The 24,998-nt window shown below is 45.6% G+C and overlaps 1 protein-coding gene across 4 annotated transcripts in view; it reads left to right on the top strand.

The window, feature by feature from the left end:
* Nucleotides 1-24,998, top strand: part of ARNT (aryl hydrocarbon receptor nuclear translocator) — a 675,339-nt gene that overhangs the window by 375,750 nt on the left and 274,591 nt on the right. For all 4 annotated transcript variants that reach the window (XM_069649742.1, XM_069649743.1, XM_069649741.1 and 1 more), the window contains exon 8: nt 9,339-9,404. In XM_069649742.1, coding sequence (XP_069505843.1) covers nt 9,339-9,404 — 66 coding nt within the window. The remainder of the gene's footprint in view (nt 1-9,338; nt 9,405-24,998) is intronic.

The raw sequence follows: 24,998 nt of genomic DNA, 5'->3' as shown, positions 1-24,998 counted from the left end.
AAGAGTCAATTGATGTTGATTGATACAGATTTCCTGGAAAATCACTTACATCGGTTTTAAATGATGAACCAGTTCTATATGATGGATAATTAGAACTGGAAACAATAGTTTTTGAGATTTTACGTTTTAGACCAGGGTTGTAAGTTTGGTCTTTGGGGTTTTGGAAAAAGGTATCTCTGCTTTCATTAAAAGGAGGTATAGATAGATATATGGCAATAGGTCATTACAGTTTTAGGTATCTTCTTCATCGGAAAATGGGGAATAACCTGTCTCCTCCAATGAAGCCATGACATCTCCCCAGAGGTTGTTTCCTCCCATGTGATCCTCCCTCATATAGCCGCCACCAGGGTCAGGATCATGTAGCAGCTGCAGTCCCATGGCTTCATGGGAGGAGGTTCCCGCCGGGGCATCAGTGATGACTCCGTTAGATTAATCACAATCTGTAATATAGCTACTACGACAGACAGAAAATAAATATTTGCTGAAATCGACCTCTGCACCCACGAGCACTCGGCCTCCCTTGACCAGGCCAAGCACAGAAGTATGTGGCCTCAACAGATTCAGGAACCACTGAAGTGGCCTCTCCGGGAAAATCGGAGTTGGGGGAGGAGGAGGTAAGTTAACATACCTGTTTATTTTCCCCTCTCTCCTCCACAGGGTTACATGAGTTTATCACCTAAACTCTCCCTGCCTGACTCAGATCAGTGATAGTCTAGTCGGATCCCCCTATGCCTTTTCTAGAGTGGTGGGATGGAGAAGGATAATTATCTGAATCACAACCATTGGCCTCGCTCAATTGAATAGTATTCCTACCTGAACGGTATATATTGTGGAACTGGTGACTCTAGGGCACCAAGCCCCATTCCAACTCACAGCTGGGCTTAGTACGTTTTAGGGATCTAATGATAGGGTTGTTTTTCAGTGTTTTACTGTGCTTTTCTAACTTGATTGCTTACCTGTATTGCACTAGTTTTCAATAAGTTGCTTTTCTCTTTTTTTCACTGACTTCACCACACACAGATATTGAAAGCATTGCTGATAACTCTGCTAAACTATTGCTCAACTGTCTTTAAGGTTACGTTTTAGGGTGGATGCATGTATGTATTTTACATTCATTGTGTGACAATACTTCCTGATGGATTCATTGCATAGTGTGTATTTTAAAGGCCTAATAAATCATTCCTACTGTGTTGTGTATTCTGTGTCTCTCATTGAAGCCCTAGACCACTCCCATGCCCTCCTAAGCCTTGGGACTCTGCTACCTATCTTGTTTGGGTTTGGCTATGCTTCAATGCCTTCATTGTTTACCATAATAGGTCGGCCTCCCAGAATCCACCCACAGGGTTGATTTTCTTTAAATCACTGCTGGTTTGCCTGTGAATGGGCTTTTCTAATGAGAACCAATGCAACCCTTGCTCGTGATGGCACTACCCCCTCTAGCTTTGTGGCTGGATCTTAGCTTCTAGGTGTTCTGCCTCCTTTTAAGGTCTTTTTTGGTGGTCCTTGCTTTTGGGGCCCCATTTGTACACAACCTACATACCTCCATTGGTGAACATTGCCCCATTTATTTGAAATTGTTTTTATTGGCATTTATGTAGGTACAGTTACACAAACGTTCCAAGCGACATTTGCAATCAAAACATTCTGTTGTGCTAATATTGCCTCAAAACAAACAAAACAAAACATAGTAACACACAAAAGGCTTCCGCTTGTCTAGCATCTTAACATCGAAGACATCATTTAACTTTGCAGGTGAATAAGGGTCAAGTTGAGGTAAGTGTTGTTTCTGTCCAGGAATAGTCTCCCAGGTAGTACCAACTGCTTACTGCTCTCATCAGTGCTTGTCTCTGAATATCTACTATGTGTTCATGGGGGTTTGTCATCCCAGACCAGTGTCTTCCATGCTGCATAGGTATCACTCGTATTCATCTCAGACCCAGCCACCCCAGCACCCCATGCCCTGGTTTCCGCCTGTGCCCAGCACTCAAGTTCCCTTTGCCAGTGTGTGTATTGTGGGCCCCCCGCCGATTTCAAAGCCATTGCAATGATTCTCTTGGCCAGTATGCAGACCATATCCATAAACTTCACCACATGTTTGAATTTGCAGACTACTGGGTACGGTCCAGGCAAGCATTCCTTCGGGGTCCAGTCATATCTCACTATCCCTGCTTTCCTGCTAGCCTGCCCTGCTTTCCTGCTAGCCTGTTCTATCCATGCCCAGAACCGCTGAACCCGTACACATCCCCAAAACATATGCATCAGCCCTGCATCCCCCATTCCACACCAAGGGTATAGTGGGCGCGTGTCTTTGCTGAATTTGGTCACCCTGTGCGGGGTCATATAGGTACGGTATAAGACGGTATACTGAATCAGCCGAAACCGGAAGTTCCTTTACACTTTACAGGGCCAAATCAGTATCCTCTCCCATTCCCTTTCTGTTATGCTCTCTCCTAAGTCTGCCTCCAACCTCTCTTTCAACATTGTACTCTTGGGGTGGAGTCTATCTGCCAGTTGGCCATATAGTCTGGACACCGGTTTCCAGCATCGTTCAGATTATGCATTAGCGTCAGCAGGGGGCTGGCTACCGGTTCCTCAGGCCAACTTCTCCATTTCCCTATAGCTACCCTCCGAGCCCTCTGGTACCACAGAAATTGTCCCTTTGGGAGCCCTTTATCCTGCAAAGATTCATATTCCCTAAAGCTTCCCTCATCATACATGTCTGCCCCAGGTGTAAATGCCCCACCCTTCCCAGTGTCTTACCACTGCTAGTCTGTCCTGTCCTTGCATACATGAGCAGCTAATGGGGTCTCAGGTGAGTAGGGATGCCCAAGATTCAGCAGCGTCTTAGCTCTGTGCCACACCTTTCTGCCCAGCGTGACATTCATGGGAGTATAGCATAAGCTGCCCAGAGGTACCCAGAGTTTTTGTTTCAGGCACGCAGGGGCAACCAGTTTCTGCAGCAATTCTGATTCCGATGTGGCATAATCTGAGAGACGTCTGGTTACGAAACTGAGTTGTTCTGCAAGATACTATTTTTCGAAGTCCGGTAGTTGCATTCCCCCCTCCCTGTATGGTAGGCATAGAGTGGTGAGTGTCAGTTTGTGTCTGGCCCCTTCACATTGGAACTCCCGTAGTAACACTTCTAACAATCAGAACAATTAGGCTTTTATATAGTGGTGAACATTGTGAAAATGGTGTAAGAATCTTGGCAAAATTATCATTTTGGTGATAGCCACCCTGCCCATCAGCGACAACGGTAATCTGGACCAGAACACTATAGATTTCCTTAAGCCTTTCACCACTGCTGCTGTATTCCTCTCATACTTTTGCTCCGGCCTGTACTGTATATTTACCCCCAGATATCCGAACGTCTCCTCCTCACATAGACCTGCCAGAGGAAATATGCAAGATTTCTTCCTTCTGAAGAAGATCCCAGACACCTTTGCATAATTATCTAGTACCTCCAGCACCACTGGCACATTATGTTGCAGGTCTCTCGTACAGAAGTACATCATCCGCATATAGCGATTATGTGCTGAACGCCTCACACCCAGATGCCTGCCTCTAGAAATTGTTTTCGAAGATAAATTGCTATTGGCTCCAGCCGCAGCACATAAAGCATGGGTGATAGCCGGCACCCCTGCCTAGTGCCCCTTTGTATGTCCCAGGTCGATGATACCACTCTTCCAGATTTAACCCTCGCGACTGGAGCAGTGTATAATATCTTCACCCACCTGATGAACTGTTCTCTGAACCCAAACTCCCTCAACACCACGAGTAGCCACTCCCAATACACTGAATTAAACGCTTTTATATCGTCTAATGATATTATTGCATAGGGCACTTGTGTGTCTGCCGTATGCACTATGACATGTTGTAATCGGCGGCGATTTATAGCCATGCTGCGACCAGGAATGAAGCTGTTCCGGTCCCTGTGCACCAGGCCCCCAATGACCTTGGAAGTCTCTTAGCTAATATTGTAGTCAGAAACTTGACATCATAATTTAACATCGCCAGTGGTTCATATGAGTCACATTCATCAGTGGCTTTCCCTGGTTTGGGTATAGGAACTACTAGTGTTTCCCTCATGCTCTTTGGCAAAACCCTCTTTTCGTAGGCCTCTTTAAATTCATTCGAGTAACATCGGGGTTACTCTGACATATATGCCTTATAGAATTCTGGGGGGAGACTATCGCTTCTGGGAGCTTTGCTGGTGGCAAAGGATCTAATAGCCTCGCTGATATCTTCGGCCGAAATATCGTGCTCTAGAGCCTCAGTTTGCGTTTTGCCCAATCTAGACAGCCCTATGTCTTATAGCGTATCTTGAATGTCCTCCTGGGGCACTAGTCTCCCATGGCTGTATAGTTGGGAGTAGAATTCCTTAAAGGTATCATTTATAGTTTGCTGTGTCTTATGTGGTGTTACCTCTTCATCCTTTAGCACCGTTGTTGGGTGTCTAGGGTGTTCTCTTTTGCACAACCATGATAGTAACCTGCCTGGCCTGTCCCCTTCTCCATGCACCCTGGCCGTTTTCACCATATAATCGAATTTTGATAGCCTCCCCCATGCTTCTTGGCATTTATGTCTGGTTTCTGCTAGCCCTATTTCCCTTCCTGGGCTGCCCATTGTACCAGTTTCCATTCGTCTGATGTCCTCCGCCCATTTCTCAAGTTTCATCCTTAGCGTTTTCCTAATACCACCCACACTGGCAATAACCTCCCCCCCTTACCACAACCTTCATTGCCTCCCAAGTGGTACTCCAATCTTGTATGCTTCCCACATTCCTATCCATGTATTCCTCTAGCTTGTTCCAGAGGTCATCTCTGAAAGCTTGGTCCGCTAGGGCATCAGTGGGCATGTGCTAAAACGGTATGAGGGGTCGCAGGCCCAACCTCTTCCATTCAAGCAGCAGTGGTGAATGGTCCGTGACCGATCTGGCCAGATATTGCGCTGATTCTACCTGTGCCAACTGAGACTTTCCCAAAAATAAGTAGTCAATTCTGGTATACAAACCATGGGGAGAGGAAACATAGGAGTAGCCTCTATCACCAGGATGTAGTTCCCTCCATACATCTACCAAGTCCAGCCTCCCTGTCAGTGCATTCAGTGCTATTGTGGCTTCTGATGTCTGGTTCATTGGTGGACTGGGCCTGTCTAAGTCCAAATCCTCTACACAGTTGAAGTCACTCCCCCGCACCCCAGATAAACATTCCCGGTACAGGGTTATCTTGGCACCTAGTGTTAGGGAGAATTCTCAGAAATTCTCAGAAATGTGCTAATGCCCTCCACCTTAGAGACCCCCAGCAACTTTGCTGGATTTTGAGGACTTAATTTTTTTAACCTGGAGAGAGTCAGACCCTTTTTCCCACTCTCTCATGTATTTTAATGTGATTTGAACACTGCGTTTCTTTTGGTTACTCCATAGGCATCATCTTTTACATTGTATCACACAGCACCTTCAGTGTAGCGACACAGGGAAGTGTTTCATATTTCCCAAAGCTTTGAATACCTTCTCTGGGTTAAACTACTGTTTCCCAAAGCAGTGAAGTGAAATTGCCTTTACTTACATTTGTAACTTTCTAGACCCAGCATACACTATTTTACAATAGGGTGCTGGAGGGGTTACCTAGTATCCTCTTTGTCTAGCTTCTCATGTAACATTTTTATGTTACCCTTTCCTCCCTGAATGGCTGGCGGCAGTGGTTTCTTTTTTAACTACCGTGGTGTACATTTACTGCAGGCTTTGTTCGCAGCTGCAGTAAAGCACCCAAGGGTGCCATTTTTGTCAAAATGGCCCGGTCTTCTTTTTCGCCATTTCTTTGTGGAAGGGTCCTTCTTGAGATTAACTCTGCGCGCCAAACCAGGTTTGGTCCCATTGTTCGTTTTGCCTTTGGCGGTATTCACAAGTGAAGCCCGCCTCTGGCTCCAGGGTGTCTGGGGTAGGCAGGAAGTGGAGGTGCTGAAACGCCCTGTGCTTAGTCTCCTAGGAGACCCAAATGCACTCTGTGGTGATTGGCCGGCTGACTGTCCTGCAAGGACAGCCACCCTGCTGGATGACAGCTAGGCTGGAATAAATGGGAGAGAACTGAATAAAAGGCGAGGCTTTTGGCTTGGAAGGCAGAGTCGACCACCGGACAAAGGAACCGAAGAACTACAAGAGGACGCCTGCTGCAACTCCTGGATCGTTGGTTTTCCCGGTGAAGCCCTTCTTCTGTGCTGAAACTCCAAATACGTATCGACAGAGAAGCCCCTGCAAGGACGACTTCTCCCTTTGAGTTAGTGGGACCAATCAACTCCAAAGTAAGCATCCTGGACATCCATCTTGGAGCTGTTTGAATTTCCACAGAATTTCTGCTGGAAACCATATAGCCAGGGAGAGGAACACCAGATAGTTTGCGTTGCTTTTAAGTTGGCCTAGAAGCTCCAGGAAGATTCTCCGTACTCCCAGGAAGCAGGACTGGCCGAGCCTGAGCCCCCTCAACAGAGTGCGGGACCCCAGAAGCAAGGAAAGTCCATCTCGACAGCCAGGCACCGCGATGTTGCTATTTGCGGTAGACGCGAGGAGCTGAAACACTGAACAGCCACTGAAAGTGAAGTTTGCATGTTGCTGGTTTTAACTGTCCCAGTGCAGTGCAGGAGTCCCCCAGCGTCCTCCGTCTTGTCCCCAAGACCGAGGCCCAGGAACAGTGAGACCTGCAGGGCTGCACAGGAACAGGAGTCATCTGCTGCATCTTTTCTTCATTTTTCAAGGTACTGTATAATGTCTAAAAGAACGTACCTCTTGCTGTAGAATTGCTTGCATCTTCTATTACACAGTCTAATCAGCAATCAGCTTGTGGCCCTACATTTGATTCTTCTTTTCTCCAAAGACTTCTAAAACATTGTGCAAAGACTTTTCCATTTACCTACCAGAAGTGCATCATCCTATATACGACTTTTGCCCATTTACTTTGGCCTAGCCTATTGTACTGAATGACTCTTCTTGGGGGGATCCAAAAGTATTTGCCTGCTCAAGAAAATTTGTGGTCTCTTGTATGTTCTAAATAACCTTGTCCTTTGACTCCCAAATGCAACAGTGAATTATTAATGTCACCAGCACCCTAGCAATTGAAGTCACCCGAGGGTGTAGGTAGTGTCTGTGGGCCATCTCAAAAGGGTATCTACTGATTTAGAGATGTTAAGAGTGTATATTTCATGAAGTGTATTTGAGTGTTACTATTATATTGCTCCCTCCTGAAGAAGGCTTATTCTAACTGACTGATAAATAAATCATTGTTTATTCAAGAAACCTTGAGTGTACGAGTTTATTTGAATACCTGTAACTGTAAATCTCTGTGTAACTCCACTACAGCTCACATTGACCCCCCCTTGAGATAAGCCTGGCTGCTCTACACGCTACCAAAACTGTGTAGTACAAGCTTATACCAAAGGTTGGGTTTCCGATACTTTTAGTCAGAGTTGTTTGTAGTGTTCCCAGAGGGTACTGCATACACACCTTGCCTAACATCTAGCATGTGAATGTGTGCTGGGATTCCATGGTTAGGGAAGTAGGAGTTAACTATGCATACTTCTGTTTGTTCTATAAATCCTCATTATCAGGTATCTACCTTCTGTGTCAGCCTCCATCCCCAGTTGTTGGAAGGGCACGTTAGCATTTATCCAAGTGAAGACACCCCAAGCATATTTAGAGTATGCCACTCCATATCCCTGCCCCCCCCCCCGTGTTCCTTCACTTTAGCCATAGCATCAGTCATTAAGTGAGTTTCCTGAAGCAGGGCGATGGACACTTTATTCCTAGTAAGATAGGATTTCACTCAGTTCCTATGTAAATAAGTGCCCATTCCCCTTAAGTTATTACCTTAACATTAGCTGTCATGGCTGTTCAGAGTTGTCCCCCCTAGCATTACCCCATCGTCTCACCATCCCTTATTTACACACATGTCTACCTCGACCTGCCATTTTGATGTTTCCGACCCCCCCTACTCCCCATCCATTAAAGCAACCATTCTGTCTTCTTTGCCTGTACAAGCTAATAGCACCAAACATTTCGAACAACAATGAAAATTAAATAATTGAAACAAGCGCCTAGCTGCTGCGTCAACCTCGTGGCGCTCAGGCGCCCCCGCGCCCCCATGGCCCATCCAGGCCGTTGTGTGCGGGTGGTCTTGTGTCAGCAACAGGCTAACACTATTCATTCCGTTGGTTAGACATTTGAGCCCAAGGTAAGTGGCCAGTCATTGCTCCCGTCGAATTTTAGGTTACTTTCACATGGTTTCGGTGTGCAGTTGTATCCATGCAGTTAGGATTTGACCCTTTCAGTAGCCTGCCATGCCCCCCGTAGTCCCCTCCTCTTCAGGGCAATGTGGTACTCAAGTGACGGCTTCTTCTCCTTTGTCAAGGTTGTTGTGTTCCAGCAACATTGCAGCCGCAGCTGGAGTCTCAAGGAAAACAGCACAGCCCTTGTAGAACACCTTAAGCCTGGATGGATACATCGGCATGTATTTCAGATTTAATTGTCTAAGTCTAGCTTTTATAGGCACAAAGGAGTTTCTAGCTCTTTGAACCTTAGGCGTATAGTCTGGGTATATGGCTATTTTTGACTTGTCCCTCAGTATCTCTCCTCCTTCTCTCGATTGCTTCAGTATAGTTTCTCTATCCTGGAAGTTCAGAATCTTCGCGATCATCAGCCGGGGGTGCTCTCCTGCAGGGGGTCGCTTTTGTAGAGCCCTGACTAACATGGCACTTGGGGCCATTTGTTTTCTCAGGCCTGTGAACCTGATTTTGTGGACTTGTGCGAACATTTCAAGATCTTGTGAGATCAGTCTTTTGTTTTTACTGTATTCTAAAAAGTCAGTGATTTACTTCACTATTATTTTGTTATCTTGGTACATCTTTATAATAAAGTATATAGTCTTATTGGTACATTTTGTGTACCACCCCTTTTTCTGGATTAATCAAGTGTTTGCTGGACGTTTAAACCAGCTCCCATCTTTTCAAGAGTGCCTTGACTGCCCTGGCCAATCCACCACTTGTAGTGCCAGGAACTCAGAGGAAACATCCTGTAAACCAACTAGATTAATATTTCTGGGCCCTAGAAATAAGTCTTAAGAAACATCTCTGACTACATGAGTGGATTTAGGACAACAGTGTTTACAATGACTAACCTGCTATTTTTTTATACCAAATGTTGCCAGGCACTGGAATGAGTTGTGGAGCATCACTTATTCTGTTCTTACGTTTGTCCAGGAAGCACTGTCTTGCTTCACTTTTCTTTTCCTTTGACCTGGCGCGTGGTTGTGTGTTTGCACACTGTAAATGTTCTCTTTTTTATGTTACAGGTGTGGCAGCACTGCTGTTGACCCAGTGTCCATGAACAGGCTCAGCTACATGAGGAATAGGTGCAGGTAACACTCTTCATCTGTTTTTAAATATATTTCTTCTGTGCCTGGTATGTTCTCCAGATGCCTAGTACGTTGTAAAATTGATAAGGATATTGCTTTGTGGCTCATAAAATGTTCAGGTTTTCGAATTCCAGCTATCAGGACTTTAAATAAGCCCAAACATCTGCAAAGTTGTATTCCCTATTCCCACTAAATGCTTGGAAGACTCTTCTTCTCTGACCACGCTCAATCCTCAACCACTCCCTAACATCAGGAACCTTCCAGGAGGCCTTAAAAACCTCCTACATCAAACCCCTCCTCAGAAAACCTACATTAGACCCACTCCTTCCCAGAACTACCAGCTCATCTCCAACACCCACTTCATGGCCAAACTCATGGACCGCACAGCATACAAGTAGCATGGCCATTCCACTAAAGCCAACAACCTCCTCAAACCCACCCAATCTGGCTTCAGACCGCTCTGAAGAATGGAGTCCTCCCTCGTGTCCATGTGGGACAACCTAAAAAGAACAGCGGACACAGAAGGTTGCGCTGTACTGATTCTCCTTGACTTCTCTGCTGCCTTTGACACCATCAATCACACCACTCTCCTAGACAAACTACACTCTTTAGGAATCAAAGACACTGCCCTCACTTGGCTCTCCTCTTTTATCTATAATTGCTCACAAACCATGCTCCTCCACCCTTTCACCTCTACTTCACGACCAGTACCAAAAGAGGTCCCACAAGGAGCATCCCTATCTCCCCTCTTCTTCAACATCTATCTGAACCCACACCCCGCACTCAACCGCTCCCACAATCTCACCTGCAACAACTACGCAGACGACACCCAGATCATCCTTAAAATCCCAAAATCGCCAGGCTACAACCATCCAGATCTGTCATCATGCCTATTGGATATGGACTACTGAATGACGACCAACCACATCATCCTCAATCCTGGGAAAACGGAAATTCTAGTCTGCAGGAAAAGTAAACACCTTTCCCAACCTATTCCTTGGCCTCAATCCCTAAACCGTCCTCCACATCCCTCCCAACCTCTGCCTCGTTGAAAAACCTTGGATGCACACTGGTGACACACTTATCCCTCTCCCAACACATCAACGCTGTATCCAGAACCTGTTTCTTCGATCTACGAATCCTCAGGTGTATTTTCCCATACCTCTCCTACCCTCACCGTTTCTCTGCCATTATCTCTGTTAGGGAGATTTATAATTTTGATGCTTCACCCCCTCTCCTAGTGAGACCCCCAGCACGTTTTGCTGGACTTCTGTACCTTTTTCTTTCAACCCTAAATTAGGGGACCTTTTTTCCGCTCATTCATTCTTGTGGGCTTTGACTTTTGGAACTCTACTTTTTGTATTCTACCTGTACTATGGAGTCTGTCTGCTCCATAGATCTTAAAGGCATCTGTTTTTATGGGCAGTGTTGCTGGGGACCCTTGGGATCGTTCTTTTAGATTCCCTTTTCTATATCCTCGAGTAACTACCATTGTTAAGGATGGAGAGATACTTAGTATCTCTCCCAAACTGTATATTCTGAGAGATTGGCACAGCCCTCCTTCAGTGGAGTGCCAAAGGGATACCTAGTATCCCCCCTTCTCTCTGCTCCTGTGACTTTCTAGTCACATAGACAATAACCTAGTTATGGCTGGTGGCAGTGGATGTGTTCTACCAACTATTGTGTGTTTTGTATACCACAGGCTATGTCCATAGCCTTGGTAGTGCACAGTAGGGACACCCAAGTACCAACTTGGGGCCTCCCTTCTTTTTTCACTATTACTAGGGTGGCTGATCTTTGTTAGCCCTTCTTCTACCATTCTGGGAGGGGGAGGTCTGTGTGCGTTTTGCCCTTGGCAGGAAGGTGTCCGAAACGCCCTGTGCTTAATCCCTTTGGTTACAGGAATGCACCCAACCGTGATTGGCCGGCTGGCTGTCCGGCAAGGACGGCCACCCTGCTGTGTAACTGACAGCTACGCTGGAATGAATGGGATAAACCTGCATAAAAGGCGAGGCTTTTTGGCTTGGAAGGCCAAGTCGACCACTGGACAAAGGAATCCGAAGAAGAGCTTGGAAGAGACGCTTGCTGCAACTCCCGGACCGTTGGTTTTTCCGTTGAAGCTCTGCTGCTGTGCTGAAGCTCCAAATTCGCCTCCACTAGAGAAGCCCTGCAAGGATGACTTCTCCTCTAGAGTTGGTGGGATCAATCAACTCCAAAGTGAACTTGTCTGGACATCCTCTCGGAGCTGGCTGTACTTCCTTGCTGCTGCAGGAACCGAAGTGCCAGGGAGAGGAACACCAGATTGGAGTGCATCACTTTTAAGTCTGACCCGACTTGCTGGAAGATCCTTTGGACTCCTAGTAAGCAGGACTGACCAAGCCCGAGCCACCTCAACAGCATGCAGGACCCCAGATGCGAGGAAAGTCCAATGTGGCATCCGAGAGCCCGCGGTGGAGCTATTTGCTGAGACGCGAGGGGCTGAAACCCCAAAGTGCTGCTGTATAGAAGTTTGTCCTTTTCTGTCGCTGACTGTCCCGTTCGTGTTGCAGGAGTCCCCAGAAGTAATCCTTCTTGCCCCCATGGCTGAGGCACAGGGACAACAGGATCTGCAGAGCCACACAGGAAAAGAAGCCAGCTGGAACCATTTCTTCTAACCAGAGATACTGTACAGTCTAAGAACTTGCCTCTTGTGTAGCCTTACTGTTAGGCTCACCTGGTATCCACAGGGACGCCACCCAGCCGGGTTACTCGCTGGTATGCTTCTCAGATTTGCCCTGATGTGGTCTGCGGGGAAGGTTCTGCCTGAAAATACAGGAGGACTGTGTTCAAGACTGACCGACTGGGTTAAGTATGCTCCCTCCACCCCCGTATGATTTCAGTCCCTCTGGCGCCCTCTCCTCACCTTGTGGTAGATTTAGGCGTGCTCTCCGTCCTGCCTTCTTTGCAGGGGCGCGTTTTCTTTCATGGGCGAGTGCGGTCCAGTTACTTCACTGACGCCGGCCCGTTTGACATTGTTCAGTAGGTCTTATTGCTGTTCTTTAGTTTTGTTGCTATCCTGCATGCCTTTCTTTGTTTAAAATGTCTGTTTTTCTCCCTTAGGTATGCAGGTAAGCTTCAGCGTGGCGAACTGGCTTTGTTGAGCCCCGCTGGTAAATGATGGTGCATTAAGAGCGCTATGATGCGGTAAGTAAGGGCTATGCGCAGCGGTACGAAGTCTTGCCTTTGCTAACATGTGTTTTCCTTCTTTGTAGGTTGCGATGTTCTTCAGCGCGAGTGGAATGTCTGGAGTGGTACCAGCCGACAGGCGACCAGCCAGGTAAGCCTTTTGAGCAGGTTGTAATTTCTAAATATCTCTACTGCTTTCTTTAATGTTGCCTCTATCTTTCTCTTTCAGGTTGTTCTGTCCGGGAGGTGTGCAGATTCGAGGAAGCTGTTCTCAGTAGCTGCAAGTGTTTAAAGATGACGACTGCAGGTAAGATGCTGCTGCTAATGATCTTTTGTCTCCTTGCAGGTTCTGCTTCTCCGAGGTTCGAGGAAATAGCTGGACACGGTGAGCGTCATGTTGCAAGCTGCAAAGTAACGCAAAGCGTGTTGTCTTGCTCGTGTGTGGTTTAAATAGCCCCAACAAAATAGTCCAGGTAAAGTAGTCCCTAGGCTACCACACCCAAAACACTAGACCGCATAGCTTGGTTCTTACAAACCAAGCTATGTGGATGCCTCCATGTTGGCTGACAATACAATTAAGTAGTTCCCAAGCACAGTGTTTTTCATGGTGTATGAACCTGGCGCCATAGGTGCCAGGACTGGCCTCATGAGGGCTTTTGAAGAGGATGCCAGGCTCTAGAGGCCCGAGTCCTGACTCCACCTGGCCAATGGGTTTGCCAGAGGGGGTTTTGGGCAAGGGTCGTGACACTTACTTGATCTCAGTTGAGACTTGTCTTGGTTGCTTCTGTAGAGTTGCTAAAGCTTCCTTACCTCACAAGCCTAATCAGCTTGTGGCCATACATTCATTATACTTTTTCTACAAAGATTCTAAAACATTGTGCAAGACTTTTACTTACCTGCAAGAAGTGCTTCAGCTCACCTAGACTTTTGCCCAATTGACTTTGGCCTAGCCTGGCTCCCTGAATGACTCGTCTCTCCTCGGATTGTGTGTTTTTACCTTCCCTCCAGGAAAGGGTTAACTTGCTCTGCACTGGGGGGTTCGAAGGTTTGTTAAGGATTTCAACACTGTGGTCTCGGCCTAGTATGTAGCAACCTAATTGAGGTGCTTTTCTCCTTATTTATGTGGATTCAATTTTGGGATGGTACACCACTCATATCACACCCCCTTTTCAAATACCCAGGGTCACAATGGACCATGAACCAGGCTGGTTGGTCAAATGCAATATTTATTTATTTCAAATTCAAAAGAAATCATACTTTTTTAATATAGGGCAGCAATCACCAATGGAGTGATCGTTACAAATGAGCATATGAGCACTGCACTGGGTTTGACTTTTTAGTGGAGAACATGCACAGCAAAGCAGAATAGGAACACTTTTGATTTAGGATAGATGGCACCCAAGTTAGGATTTCCCTCTGCAAAGTTCCCTCAACCCACAAATAATCAATCCTGAATGGATATAAGGAAGCAGCAGGTGATCAGGATTAAGAAGCTGAAAACGGAATTCAAATCCGATCTTCCCTCCTCAAATGAGAGTGAAAAAACGGATTTGAAACCCTTGCATTGTTAAAAAGGACACTCGGAAATGGATGAATAAAATAAGGGATGTGTGCAAAAACCTTGAAACAAATTCAGTTCTTCACTAAAGCAACAATGTAAAGGTACTTACAATCTCAAGCAATGGATTAGTAAGAGCATACAGTTCGAAAAATGAATGGAAGATTTAAAACGGTTTACAATCAAAATGACACGTTGGAAACTTTGCAAATATTTCCGTTTTCCGTGTAAATTTACTGAAGCGGTTTCTTTAAAAAACGGTGAAATATTGTAAATCGCGATGCGGCTTTTAGGTAGGGAGATAGATATATATCACAGGTATAATATGGAAGTGAAATTAAGTCTAGCTGGTAAATTGGATGAGTTATGCAAGATCTAGAAGGTGCACTTTGTGTAAATGAAGGCGCTAAAAGGGAAAAAAACAGTTGTGACAAGAATAGTTTTACTCTACAATAGAGTATTCAGGCTAGGCCACCAAAGAGGGACACAGTAAGCTGCACGGTTGATTCGTGAGTTCAACCCCCTCGCCCCAGCTCCCGTCCTTGCGGAACCAGTCCGATCACTCGAAATAGGATTATTAGCTTGGGATTTCACAAGACAAAATGACTAAATAGATGGTGCTAGCGCTATAAATCAATGGCAGGGTTGCAATAATGATTCTGACAGTTTGAACAAGGTATCAGGATAAGGATAGGGTGACTTAGGGAGTGGGATGAGGACAAAGACAAGATAGGGTATGGGTTTAGGTGGGGTGGCAATTGATACTCGCAGTCCACTTTTTTAGTTTTTGGATTTTGGACAGGTAACAGTTCTGGTCACTACACGGCAGGGCGCCTGGCAACAGCAGGGCAGTTCTGGTGGGGTAGCACTTCTGGACTGGCAATTCTGGTCACTGGAGAATATAGGTCATCAGGGTAGCAGGACTGCAGCAGCATGCAGTGAGTGGCAGCAAGCCAGGCTGGAACACGATGCAAAAGGTACCACAGTTTTCTCCTTGTTAATGGGAGATTGTGATTTTTTTTTTATATTGGTGGCCTTGCTGGGAATGGGTTCAGCAATGCTTGGCCTTGTAGTTGGAGTCTGGATCAGAAAGATGATGGGTACAGGAACGCAGCACAGGACATCAGGAAGAGTGTGTGTGTCTAGAGTCTGGGCAGGGTTAACTAAGCATGCCCCTAAACTACTTGGATTGGACAGGGGTGCTAATCTCCGCCTTGCTCTCAACTGGTTGGATTTCCAAGGGAATGATGTCAGATTTATGAGGTGAGTTTTACAATGTCCAAAAACTCCCACATTTACTTTACTTCGATTTTGCCAAAAACATACATTTACACCATTGCAATCTCTTGGCAAATTACATAAACGGGTTACGCATTTTGTGCAGCACATATCCGTCCAATCCTCCAGTCAGTGGGACCTTGTTTCGCCCTTCTGACACATTTTGTTAATTTTGAGCATGACCGATTCGGCCTAAAATTCCCAACTTTATACACATATGCGCATTCTCCAAAGGGATGTATGTACAAAAATGTATGTTTGCAACATTGATACTTTTCTGTTTATCCTCAATACTTTGCCCTTTCTGCCCCTAAGGTGTCGATGAGTTCTATCATGTCTCAAAAGAAAGCGCAAAAAAATCACTTTTAAACTGCAAGTTTTACAATTTTTCAGTCTTGCTGCAGAGCTAGGAGTCTTTAAAGTTTATTCCTGAAATAGTCTTTGTGAACAAATGGCAGTTCCTTTTTGTCCCTGGGTAATTTCTTTTTCTTTAACTTCAACTGCTGTCAACTGTCATTTCCTTCAGAGCATGGTGGGGGTTTCTCAGCTTAATTGAAGTTATATTGCCCCTTCACACTTCAGGCTTCATTGTACGGGTCCCAGCAGAGACGAAAGTCTGTTCAACCGCGTAATTATCAGGGGGCTGTCAGCATCTGCTGAGAGAGTGCCCTCCTTTTGGTGCCACCCCTCCAAGCAGTAAACCTGTTTTACAACTTGCAACTCCAGGCACCATTGTTTTAACCTTTAATTTCTGATCTTAGATCCAGAATTAAAGCAAGCCTGTTGCATAAAATAGCCCATGTTATATAATCTCACCAGCCACAAACCGCTTCATATTGCCAAAAACTGGCAAGCTTTCATTCACCAGTGTACTGTTCCAACACACAGGTATTTGTTTTTCTTTAGTTTGCAAAAGCCCAATTTTTTTTACATGTGGTGCAGATGGCCTTCCTTTTTAAATTTAACTTTTCATTTCCAGCAGATTCACACACTCTGCAGCTATAGTTATTCTCTTGAAATGCTGGAGTTGGTCTGAAGCATGGATACATTGAAGCAGGCATGGCTCAGCTAGTTAGAGTCTCTCTCTGAACAGCTGAGTTTTGGATACTTGTGCATAGAAAATGACTGTGTTTCCCATGTGAGTAAAAGTAAGGTTCCTGGTTGATTTCTTTTAGATTTTTTTTTTAGTTGGTTTGACTGGGCTTGTCAATTCAGAATCATGCCTGGTTTTTCTGAGACACCGTGAGACACACAGGGCTTGGTAGGGCTTATTGATCACAGTGGCTTTAATGAACAGAGGGAATTCATGTTAAAGTCGCAATTTTTAAAGGTGAAAAAGGGTTTCTTTTCAGTGGAGATTGTGGCTTTTGCAGCAAAGCAACACTGCTTTTTCCACTTGCTTCCTTTTATTTATGTTGGAACACACGGGCAATCTCCTTTAATGTGCCCCCTGGTTCCATCCTGCCCGATGTGTGCTTGGCAGGACGGTGCATCCATTTTTGTTGTTGTTGCAAAATGCAGTTTTGAGCCATGGCGCTCACATGAACCAGCACAACCCTTTTGTGGTTATTTCTGCGCAAATACAGCTTAGTGGTGTGGGGCAATGCTGTTGAGTGGGTCAGTATATCTCACAAGTACTTACCTGCTTCAGAATATTTGTGTAATCTTTTGTTTTATTCGAATAACCCTTTTGTTTGACATGCTTCAAGTATTGTTCTAAATGTGTTTGGCAGGATTATATGCAGTACTCTTTGGGAACACCACACACAATTAGGACTACAAGTGACAGTAGAAATTCACCTTTAGTACAAGCCTGTACTACACAGTAAAGTGGTAGCGATGGCTGAGCACCCAGACTTATCTCAAGAGTAAAGTGAGCAGTATCAATAGTTACACAAAGGACAACAATTACTATGATTCAAACAAACACTGACTCAAGGTTTCTGAGTAAAAGAATATACATTTATTTACACATCAGTTATTAAACATTGCACTATTATTAAGCAGTTGAAAAATCACGATTCTAATATACTACACCACACCCAATAAATTCTGAACAAGTTAAGCTCAAAATGAAGTGTGAGCAAAATGGCACTCCAGTAATAAAAAGGGAGGGAAAGACAAAGTTAGACAAAAGTTGAGCAGCACCAACAAGTAAGTAAGCAGGGCAATCTAGAAAAAGGAACTACAGTGACGAAATCAAATCAAGAGGCCAGGGTCAAAGTCAATGGGCCAAGGTCTTTGCAGAGAATCATACAGTTCAGGGTAGTTTGTGGTTAAGTCTTTGCCAAGAGTTCTCAACGAAGTTGGTCGGGTGAAAAGTTACTTTAAAGAATAGGGAAGGACAAACCCTCGGATTGGAGAAATATTTCACACACTTTCACTGTGGTCGGACGAAACGAACAACCGGGTTATCACAGTACCTTTAGAGCAGAATAATGCTGTAGCTGAGGCAGACATTCCTGGCAGGTCCTGCAGGCTCACAGTTCCTGAAGCGACTGTCGGACTGACAAGAAGGAGGAAGACTGGAGGGTCCTGCACTGCCTAGGGAAGATACCAGCAGCGAAGCAAGCCAAGCAGGGTCCGTTCCTCCTGGCTATCCGGTTCACTGTAGCTCTGTACAGCAAATTCGACCAGAGGAGGGAGGCCTGGCTTGCAGTTTTTCCCACCCGCTCAAGGGGAGAAGATTCCTTGCAGATCTTCCCTTTTGTCGAAGTTTGGAGGTTCGGACCCACAGTAGGGCTTCACCGGGAGGTTCAGTCGTGGTTGAGGTCCTTTTCTGTGAGCTTCTCTCCGGTTCTCTCGTTCCAGTGGCGACTCTGCCTTTCCAGCCCCAGACACCTTCTTTTTAATGCAGTTTTCACCAATTCACACAGCCTGTCTGTCAATCACACAGCAGGGTGGCTGTCCCGCCGGGACAGTCACCACAGCCAATCAAATCAGAGTTTGACATGGGTCTCCAAGGAGACCCTGTGCAGGGAGTCTCAAACCCCTCCCTCACATCCTGTCCCCCTCAGACATTCAGGTGCCTAAGGAGGGCTTCTGTGTAGAAGCCCGCAAAAGGACGGCGAACAAAGGAACCAAACCTGGTTTGGCGCGCAGAGTAAAACACGAGAAAGACTTTTACAAAAAAAACATATAAAAACATATCTGGTCCAGTGTGTCTAAGTTCGAGGCTACCAAGATAGCCTAACACAATACCAAGGTTATTTAAGATAACCGCGGTAGGAAAAATAGGGTAGTTACCACTGCCACCAGCCAAATCTTAATGAAAAGGGAACAAAACAATGTTCCATGAGAGACAGACAAAAATAAATATTAACCCTTTCCAGAACTCTATGTAAGATAGTTTGTACTGGGTATGTGAGATTAAAAAGAGTAAGAAAGTCAATGAAACTTTACATGTTCTGGGAGAAAGTAGTCAGTCCCAGAAAATGTAGTCGGAGTTGGGAAGTCTGAAAAAAACAACCCTGTGTCACTGCACTGAAGGTGCTGTGTAACACACACTAAAAAGATGATGCCTATGGAGTAGGTAAAGCTCCACAGTCTATGAACACAAAAATGTTAAACACACACAGCAAAACACATGTAAGAGTGGGGAAAAAAGGCTCACGTTCTTACCAGGTGAAAAAAAAAAAACTAGAAATTCAGCAAAGCTGCTGAGGGACTCATTAGGTAAGGGAAATTAGCCATTTTGGAGAATTGTCCCTAAGAAAATGCAACATTGATATATTAATGTCCACAGTTTCCTAGCTATTTAAGTCACCTGAGGGTGTAGGCAGTGTCTCTGTGCCATCCCAAATGGGTATTTGCTGATTTAGAGAAACTGAGTGTGTATTTTGGAGTGTATTTGTGTGTTACTGTTATATTGCCCCTTCTGAGGTAGGCTTATTCAAACTGACTGTTACATAAATTAATAATTGTTTAATGAAGAAACCTTGTGTTTAAGTGTTTATTTGGACACATGTCACTGTGAATCTCTGCAACTCCCCTACTGCTCACATTGATCCCTGTTGAGATCAGCCTGGCTGCTCAATCATGCCACCAACCTGTGTAGTACAGACTTATACCAAACATTGGGTTCCTATTGCCAAGAGAGCAGGGTTGTTCTAGTGCACCCAAACGGTACTGCATACAATCTTGCCTAACACACCCAAACAGTGTGAACAGTGCTCCAAAAGCAAAGGAGCGACAGCTTCCATGTCGATTCAAAAATGGAGTCAGGACAGCAGCGATACTTCAGCAGGGCTTATGCGGTTCCTGGAGGTGCTGCAGGTGTCTGATCGTTTTCTTCTGAGCGTCAGTTCAGGTGGTCGACTTAGCCTTCTGTCCCAAGAACCTCACCCTTTATGCAGCAAGCCATTCATTGAGTACTATGGACTTGTCAATCATCTGGGGGTGGCTGTCCTCGCAGATTTACCCAAGGTATTGTGTCTTGGAAAGTCGCAGCAAGTCGGGGGTTGCACCAAAATAGTCTGTCTCGAGGCTAGTTGGTCCCATCAGCCTAAGTGAGGAAGTCGTCCTTTACGGGTCTTCCCTGTTGGTTTGAAAACAGGGTCAGCATGGCTGCAGGACTTCACAGGGCACTTTGCAGTCCAGGTGGGTGCTGCTGGCATCTTCTTTCGTATTCTGCTTCAGATGTTTTCCTTCAGTGATCGACTCTGCTCTTAGTCCCAAAAACCTTGCTTTTTATGCAAGTACCCATTCATTTACAGCCCTAGGCTGTCAATCACACAGCACGGTGGCTGTCCTCCAGGACAGCCAGCCGGCCAATTGGAACTGGTGTCACTCGGGCACACATACAGACAAAAGACAGGGAGGTTTCGAGACCCTCCCCCACTTCCTGCCTTTCCAGACACACTGGAGCCTGGGCGGGTATCAGGGCTGAATCCTGCCAAAGGCAAAGTACACAAAGGACTCAAATCTGATGCAAACGGAGTAAAAGCCCAGAAGAAACTAACAATACATTGTGAAAATGGTCACCCTTTTGCAGTAGCAGTCTGCAGGTACATGTCACTAGGTAGTAAAAAAGAAACCACTGCCACCAGCCATTCAAGTGAGTTAGTGTAACAAAATGTTACATGAGGAATGGGTTTAAGGAATTACTATGTAACCCCCCCAGCACTCCACATAGGGTGGTGTGTGCTGGACCCATAGAGTAAAGGTAAGTAAGACAGGGGTCATTTTACTATTCTTGGGAACAGTAGTTCACCAAAGAAAATGTATTTAAACATTAAGCTCTGTCTTAATGACGACAAGACAGAGCTCCTCATCCTGGGCACACAACAGAGACTTAATAAGCTGAACCCATGTTCAGCTCTTTCAATATCAATAGCAATACCAATACCATCAAAGATACCAAAACCTTGGGAATTTACCTAGATTCTACACTTTCCCTAAAGAGGCAAACTAACGCAGTCGTGGCTGCTTTGGCTTACACATGTAAGTTGATCACAGCCTGCCGTCCATTCCTCTCCACTCAGAACTGTATCATCCTGGCTAGGACTCTGGTAATGTCCAAACTGGACTATTGCAACACACTTTACCAAGGCACCAGCCAACACAACCTTATCAATCTTCATATTACCCAAAATAACGCCATCAGGGTGGCCCTCAACATTCCCAGATCAGCACACATCTCCGAAACTAGGAAGAACCTACACTGGCTCTCAGTTGCCCAAAGGATTTCACTGAAATCGCTGGCATTTTAATGCGTACACAACCAGGCCTCTATCTACCTAGCCTCGCGCTTCACCTAGTACACTCTATCACAGACACTTAGATCTGCTCAAACACAAGGCCTTATGATCCCCAGATACAAGCTACAAACAGCAGGAGGTGTCAGCTTCCCAGTCCTGGCTGCCAAATTGTGGAACACCATGCCACTTACCATCAGAAATCTACCCTCACTTAACTTATTCAAATAATGAGCTAAGTTCTGGTTAGCGACCACACCGATCCAACCGTCCTCCCAGACCTACTGATCGCCACTATTTTCTTTGCTATTCCTGCTTTTGCCTACCTATCTGAACTGATCCTGGACTGTTTACCTCTGCTCATGCAAATGACTATTTGTAACTCTAATGATTGTAACCTGAACCTTAACCTCTGTCATTACTGTTTGAAGATGTATGTGCCTGGTTGTCTTTGGGCCTGGTGCACTATACAAATAAAATAAATACAAATAAATAAAAATACAAATACAAGAGAAGTCTAAGGGACTTCTCAGTGGCACTGCACAAAACTCATAGTCAGAAAAACACATTAGTGAGTGAGAAAAAGGCCCCACTTGCTCAGGAGTAAAAATTCAAAAGACCTGAGTCCAGCAACAAAGCTGGGGGTCTCTAAGGTTAAAGGGAATTGGCACATAAATGAAAATTCTCCACAACACTTATGCGCCCCCCAGACTAAGGGACCGGAAGGTATAATCAACTCCTGGATTAATCTCTTTTTCCAGTCGTTCATAATTTCTGGAGAGACCATTTTGGTGATTGCATCCTGACTTATGCTCAATGGTAAAATCAACCCCCTTGGATGCTGATAAACCATCTGAGTAATTTAGGATTTTCTCCCTTCATTTACATTAACCATCTCATGGGTTGGTGGTCTGTTTGAATAAGGAAAGTAGTAGGACCATACAAGTATGGCCTAAACCTCTTCGAAAACCACACAATGCCAAAACACTCATGTTCTATAGTTGCCCCCCTTTATTCCTGGTCCTTCAGTTTCCTACTGATAAAGCAAATGGGCTGTTCTGTGCCTTGCTCATCCAGTTGACCTAATACTGCACCTATCCCTGTATTAGAAGCATCTGTGTGTACTATAAAGGATTGGTTGTAATCAGGAGCTCTTAAGACTGGAGCTTTGCAGAGGGCTTGTTTCAGCCCTGCAAATGCCTTGGCACACTCCTCATTCCATCTGACGTTCTTAGGAAATTTTGGAGAGGAGATGACATTCAGGGGAGACACTATGGTCCCATAGTTCTCATTGACATTTCTGTACTACCCAGTGAGACCTAGAAAGGCTCTCACTTGGGTTTGAGTAGTTGGGGTGGCCCTGTCCTGTACAGCCTGTACTTTGCTAGGCAAGGACCTAATCTCACCACCTCCTACCTCATATCCAAGATAGACCACTTTGCTCTGACCAGTCTGACATTTACTTGCCTTTATGGTCAGATGGGCCTGTTCAAGAGCCTGCAATACATAGCCAAGATGATGAAGATGGTCTTCCCAAGTGGGGCTGAACACTGCAATGTCATTCAGGTATGCTATGCAGAAGTCCTCTAACCTATTCAGAACCTGGTTAACAATCCTTTGGAATGTAACAGGTGTATTCTTTAGTCCAAAAGGCATAACCATAAACTGGTATAAGCCTCCTGGGTGGAAAATGCTGTTTTCCTCTTGGCATGGTCTGTCAGTGCTATTTGCTAATAGCCTGAGGTTAAATCAAATGTGTTGAGGAACTTGGCAGATCCAAGTTTGTCCGCCATCTGTCCTGTGTGAAGGATTGGCATCAGTCTTTGTGACTGCATTTAAAGCCCTATAGTCCACACATAATCTCAATTCCTTGGTTCCTGCTTTTAGCACTAGTACAACTGGACTTGCCCATGGACTTGTAGATGGCTCAATAACCCCCAGGTCCAGCATCTTGTTAACCTCCTCCTTTATGAATTCTGACATGACATTCTGTAGCCTCTGCTTTTGACAAGACAAGGTAGAATTCATGCTGGTCCCAAGGGGGGGGGGGGGGTCAGGCCTGGTGTCAGAGAAAACGGGGAGGCAAACTGACTTAACAGAGCTTTGCACACCTGTTGCTGCAGAGTGAGATTTGAAGGGAGTTTGACTCCTTCAATTGTCTCATCTGAAGGGTGTCCCCTGAGGAGATCAGGAAGAGGCTCACACTCCTCTTGATCAGAGAGTAAAAGTAAAGTTCCCAGTTCTGGTCTAGAGACATAGGCCTTCAAACCGTTAGTGTGAAAGACCCTAGGAGCGTCCTTGGGGTTGCCCAAGTCCACTAAATAATTCACCTCACCAAGTTTGCCTACAACCATGAAGGGTCCTATCCATTTGTCCTGTAAGGCCCTCTGCCTTGTAGGAACCATAACCAATACTAACTGGTCTGGCGTAAACTCAACCATGTTGGCCTTCTGGTCATGCCAATGTTTGACCAGAGCCTGACCAGCTTTCAGGTTTTCAGTTGCTTCTGTCATCAAAAGTCCCATCCTCCTCCTGAGACCTAGCACGTATTCAGTGACACAGACTGGCTTTAGGGATGGAGGACTCTCCAATCCCTCTTTAATCAGGGCCAAGGGGCCTCTGACTGGATGACCATAAAGTAGCTCAAAGGGACTGAAACCCTCTCCAGTTTGAGGCATCTCTCTGTAAGAAAAGGCAGGCAGTAGAAGGTCCCACTTTCTTCTCAGGGGGTGCTTCCAAGGCACCTTTCATGTTCTTTATTGTTCTGTTAAACCTTTCTACCAAACCGTTTATTTGAGGGTGGTAGGCAGTTGAGTACTTGTTGAGAATTTCGAAGTTACTCCGCAGTTCTTCAACATGGTCTGCATGTAGTGGGACGTAAAATTAGATCCCCTGTCCGGGAACCTCTGTAGGAAACCCAACCCTGGTAAAAATACCAAGGAGAGCCTTAGCCACTGCTTGGGCAGTAACAGTTCCCATAGGTATGGCCTCAGGGTACCTGGTAGCATGGTCTACCACAACCAATATAAATCGATTGCCTGAGGAAGTAGGAAGGTCTAGGGGACCACCAATGTCAATCCCCACCCTCTTAGAAAGGAACTCCCCCCCCACCCCACTGGGAGAGGCACTAAAGGTGCCACATTCATGGATACACTTTTGCCAGAGGTCTGGCAAGTGTGGCGGCTTCTACAATGTTTGTCAACACCTGCACCTATCGTGGAACAGTAAAAGTACAGAGGAAACCTCTCTTTGGTCTTCTTGGAGCTCATGTGACCAGCCAGAGATATCTCATGTGCTAGTTGTAGTAGCTTAGATCATACCTCCTGGGATACTACCAGTCGCCTGAAGGCCCCTAGGGTAGATTCTGTAGGCTCACTGTAGGGTAGTCCATCCTCTCAGGAGTGTCTATGCTTCCCTGGCTCTTGCCCTTCCAACTGGGCAGCTGTCCGGTGTCTCAGCCCTTCCAAGCAGGGAAGGATCTCGTCCAGTTCTGTTTCACCAGTAGCTGGGGTTTTAGGAGTTGGTTCGTCAACGCACTCAGTTTTAACTGGGGATGGGGTCATTGGGGTGACCTGGGACTGTCCTCTCAGGGATATCATTGTCTTCAGAGCAGGATTGGGTTTGAGACTCTTTTTATTTCCAGAGACTCTTGATTTCTCCTTGGTCTTTCTGTCTAGAAGTGGAAGGTTGGCCTGTCTGCTGGTTTGAGGTACTGGATTCCTCCTTGACCTCAAACTGAGCATCTCTTAAGCTTGCCTCTCTGGCCAATCTTGTCAGCTACAGTCTCTTTTTGCTGGGAGGTTTGGGGTAACTGGAGACTACCCCAAGAGTTTTCAAGTCCCCAGCAGAACTCTCCCAGGTACTTCAGATTGCACACTAAAAGGAATGTGCACTCTCATG

The sequence above is a fragment of the Ambystoma mexicanum genome, chromosome 1p (assembly GCF_040938575.1).
Source record: "Ambystoma mexicanum isolate Mex_15411 chromosome 1p, UKY_AmexF1_1, whole genome shotgun sequence".
Lineage (NCBI taxonomy): Eukaryota > Metazoa > Chordata > Amphibia > Caudata > Ambystomatidae > Ambystoma > Ambystoma mexicanum.
Note: the sequence above shows the minus strand (reverse complement) of the source record. Positions and strands in the feature narration are given on the sequence as shown.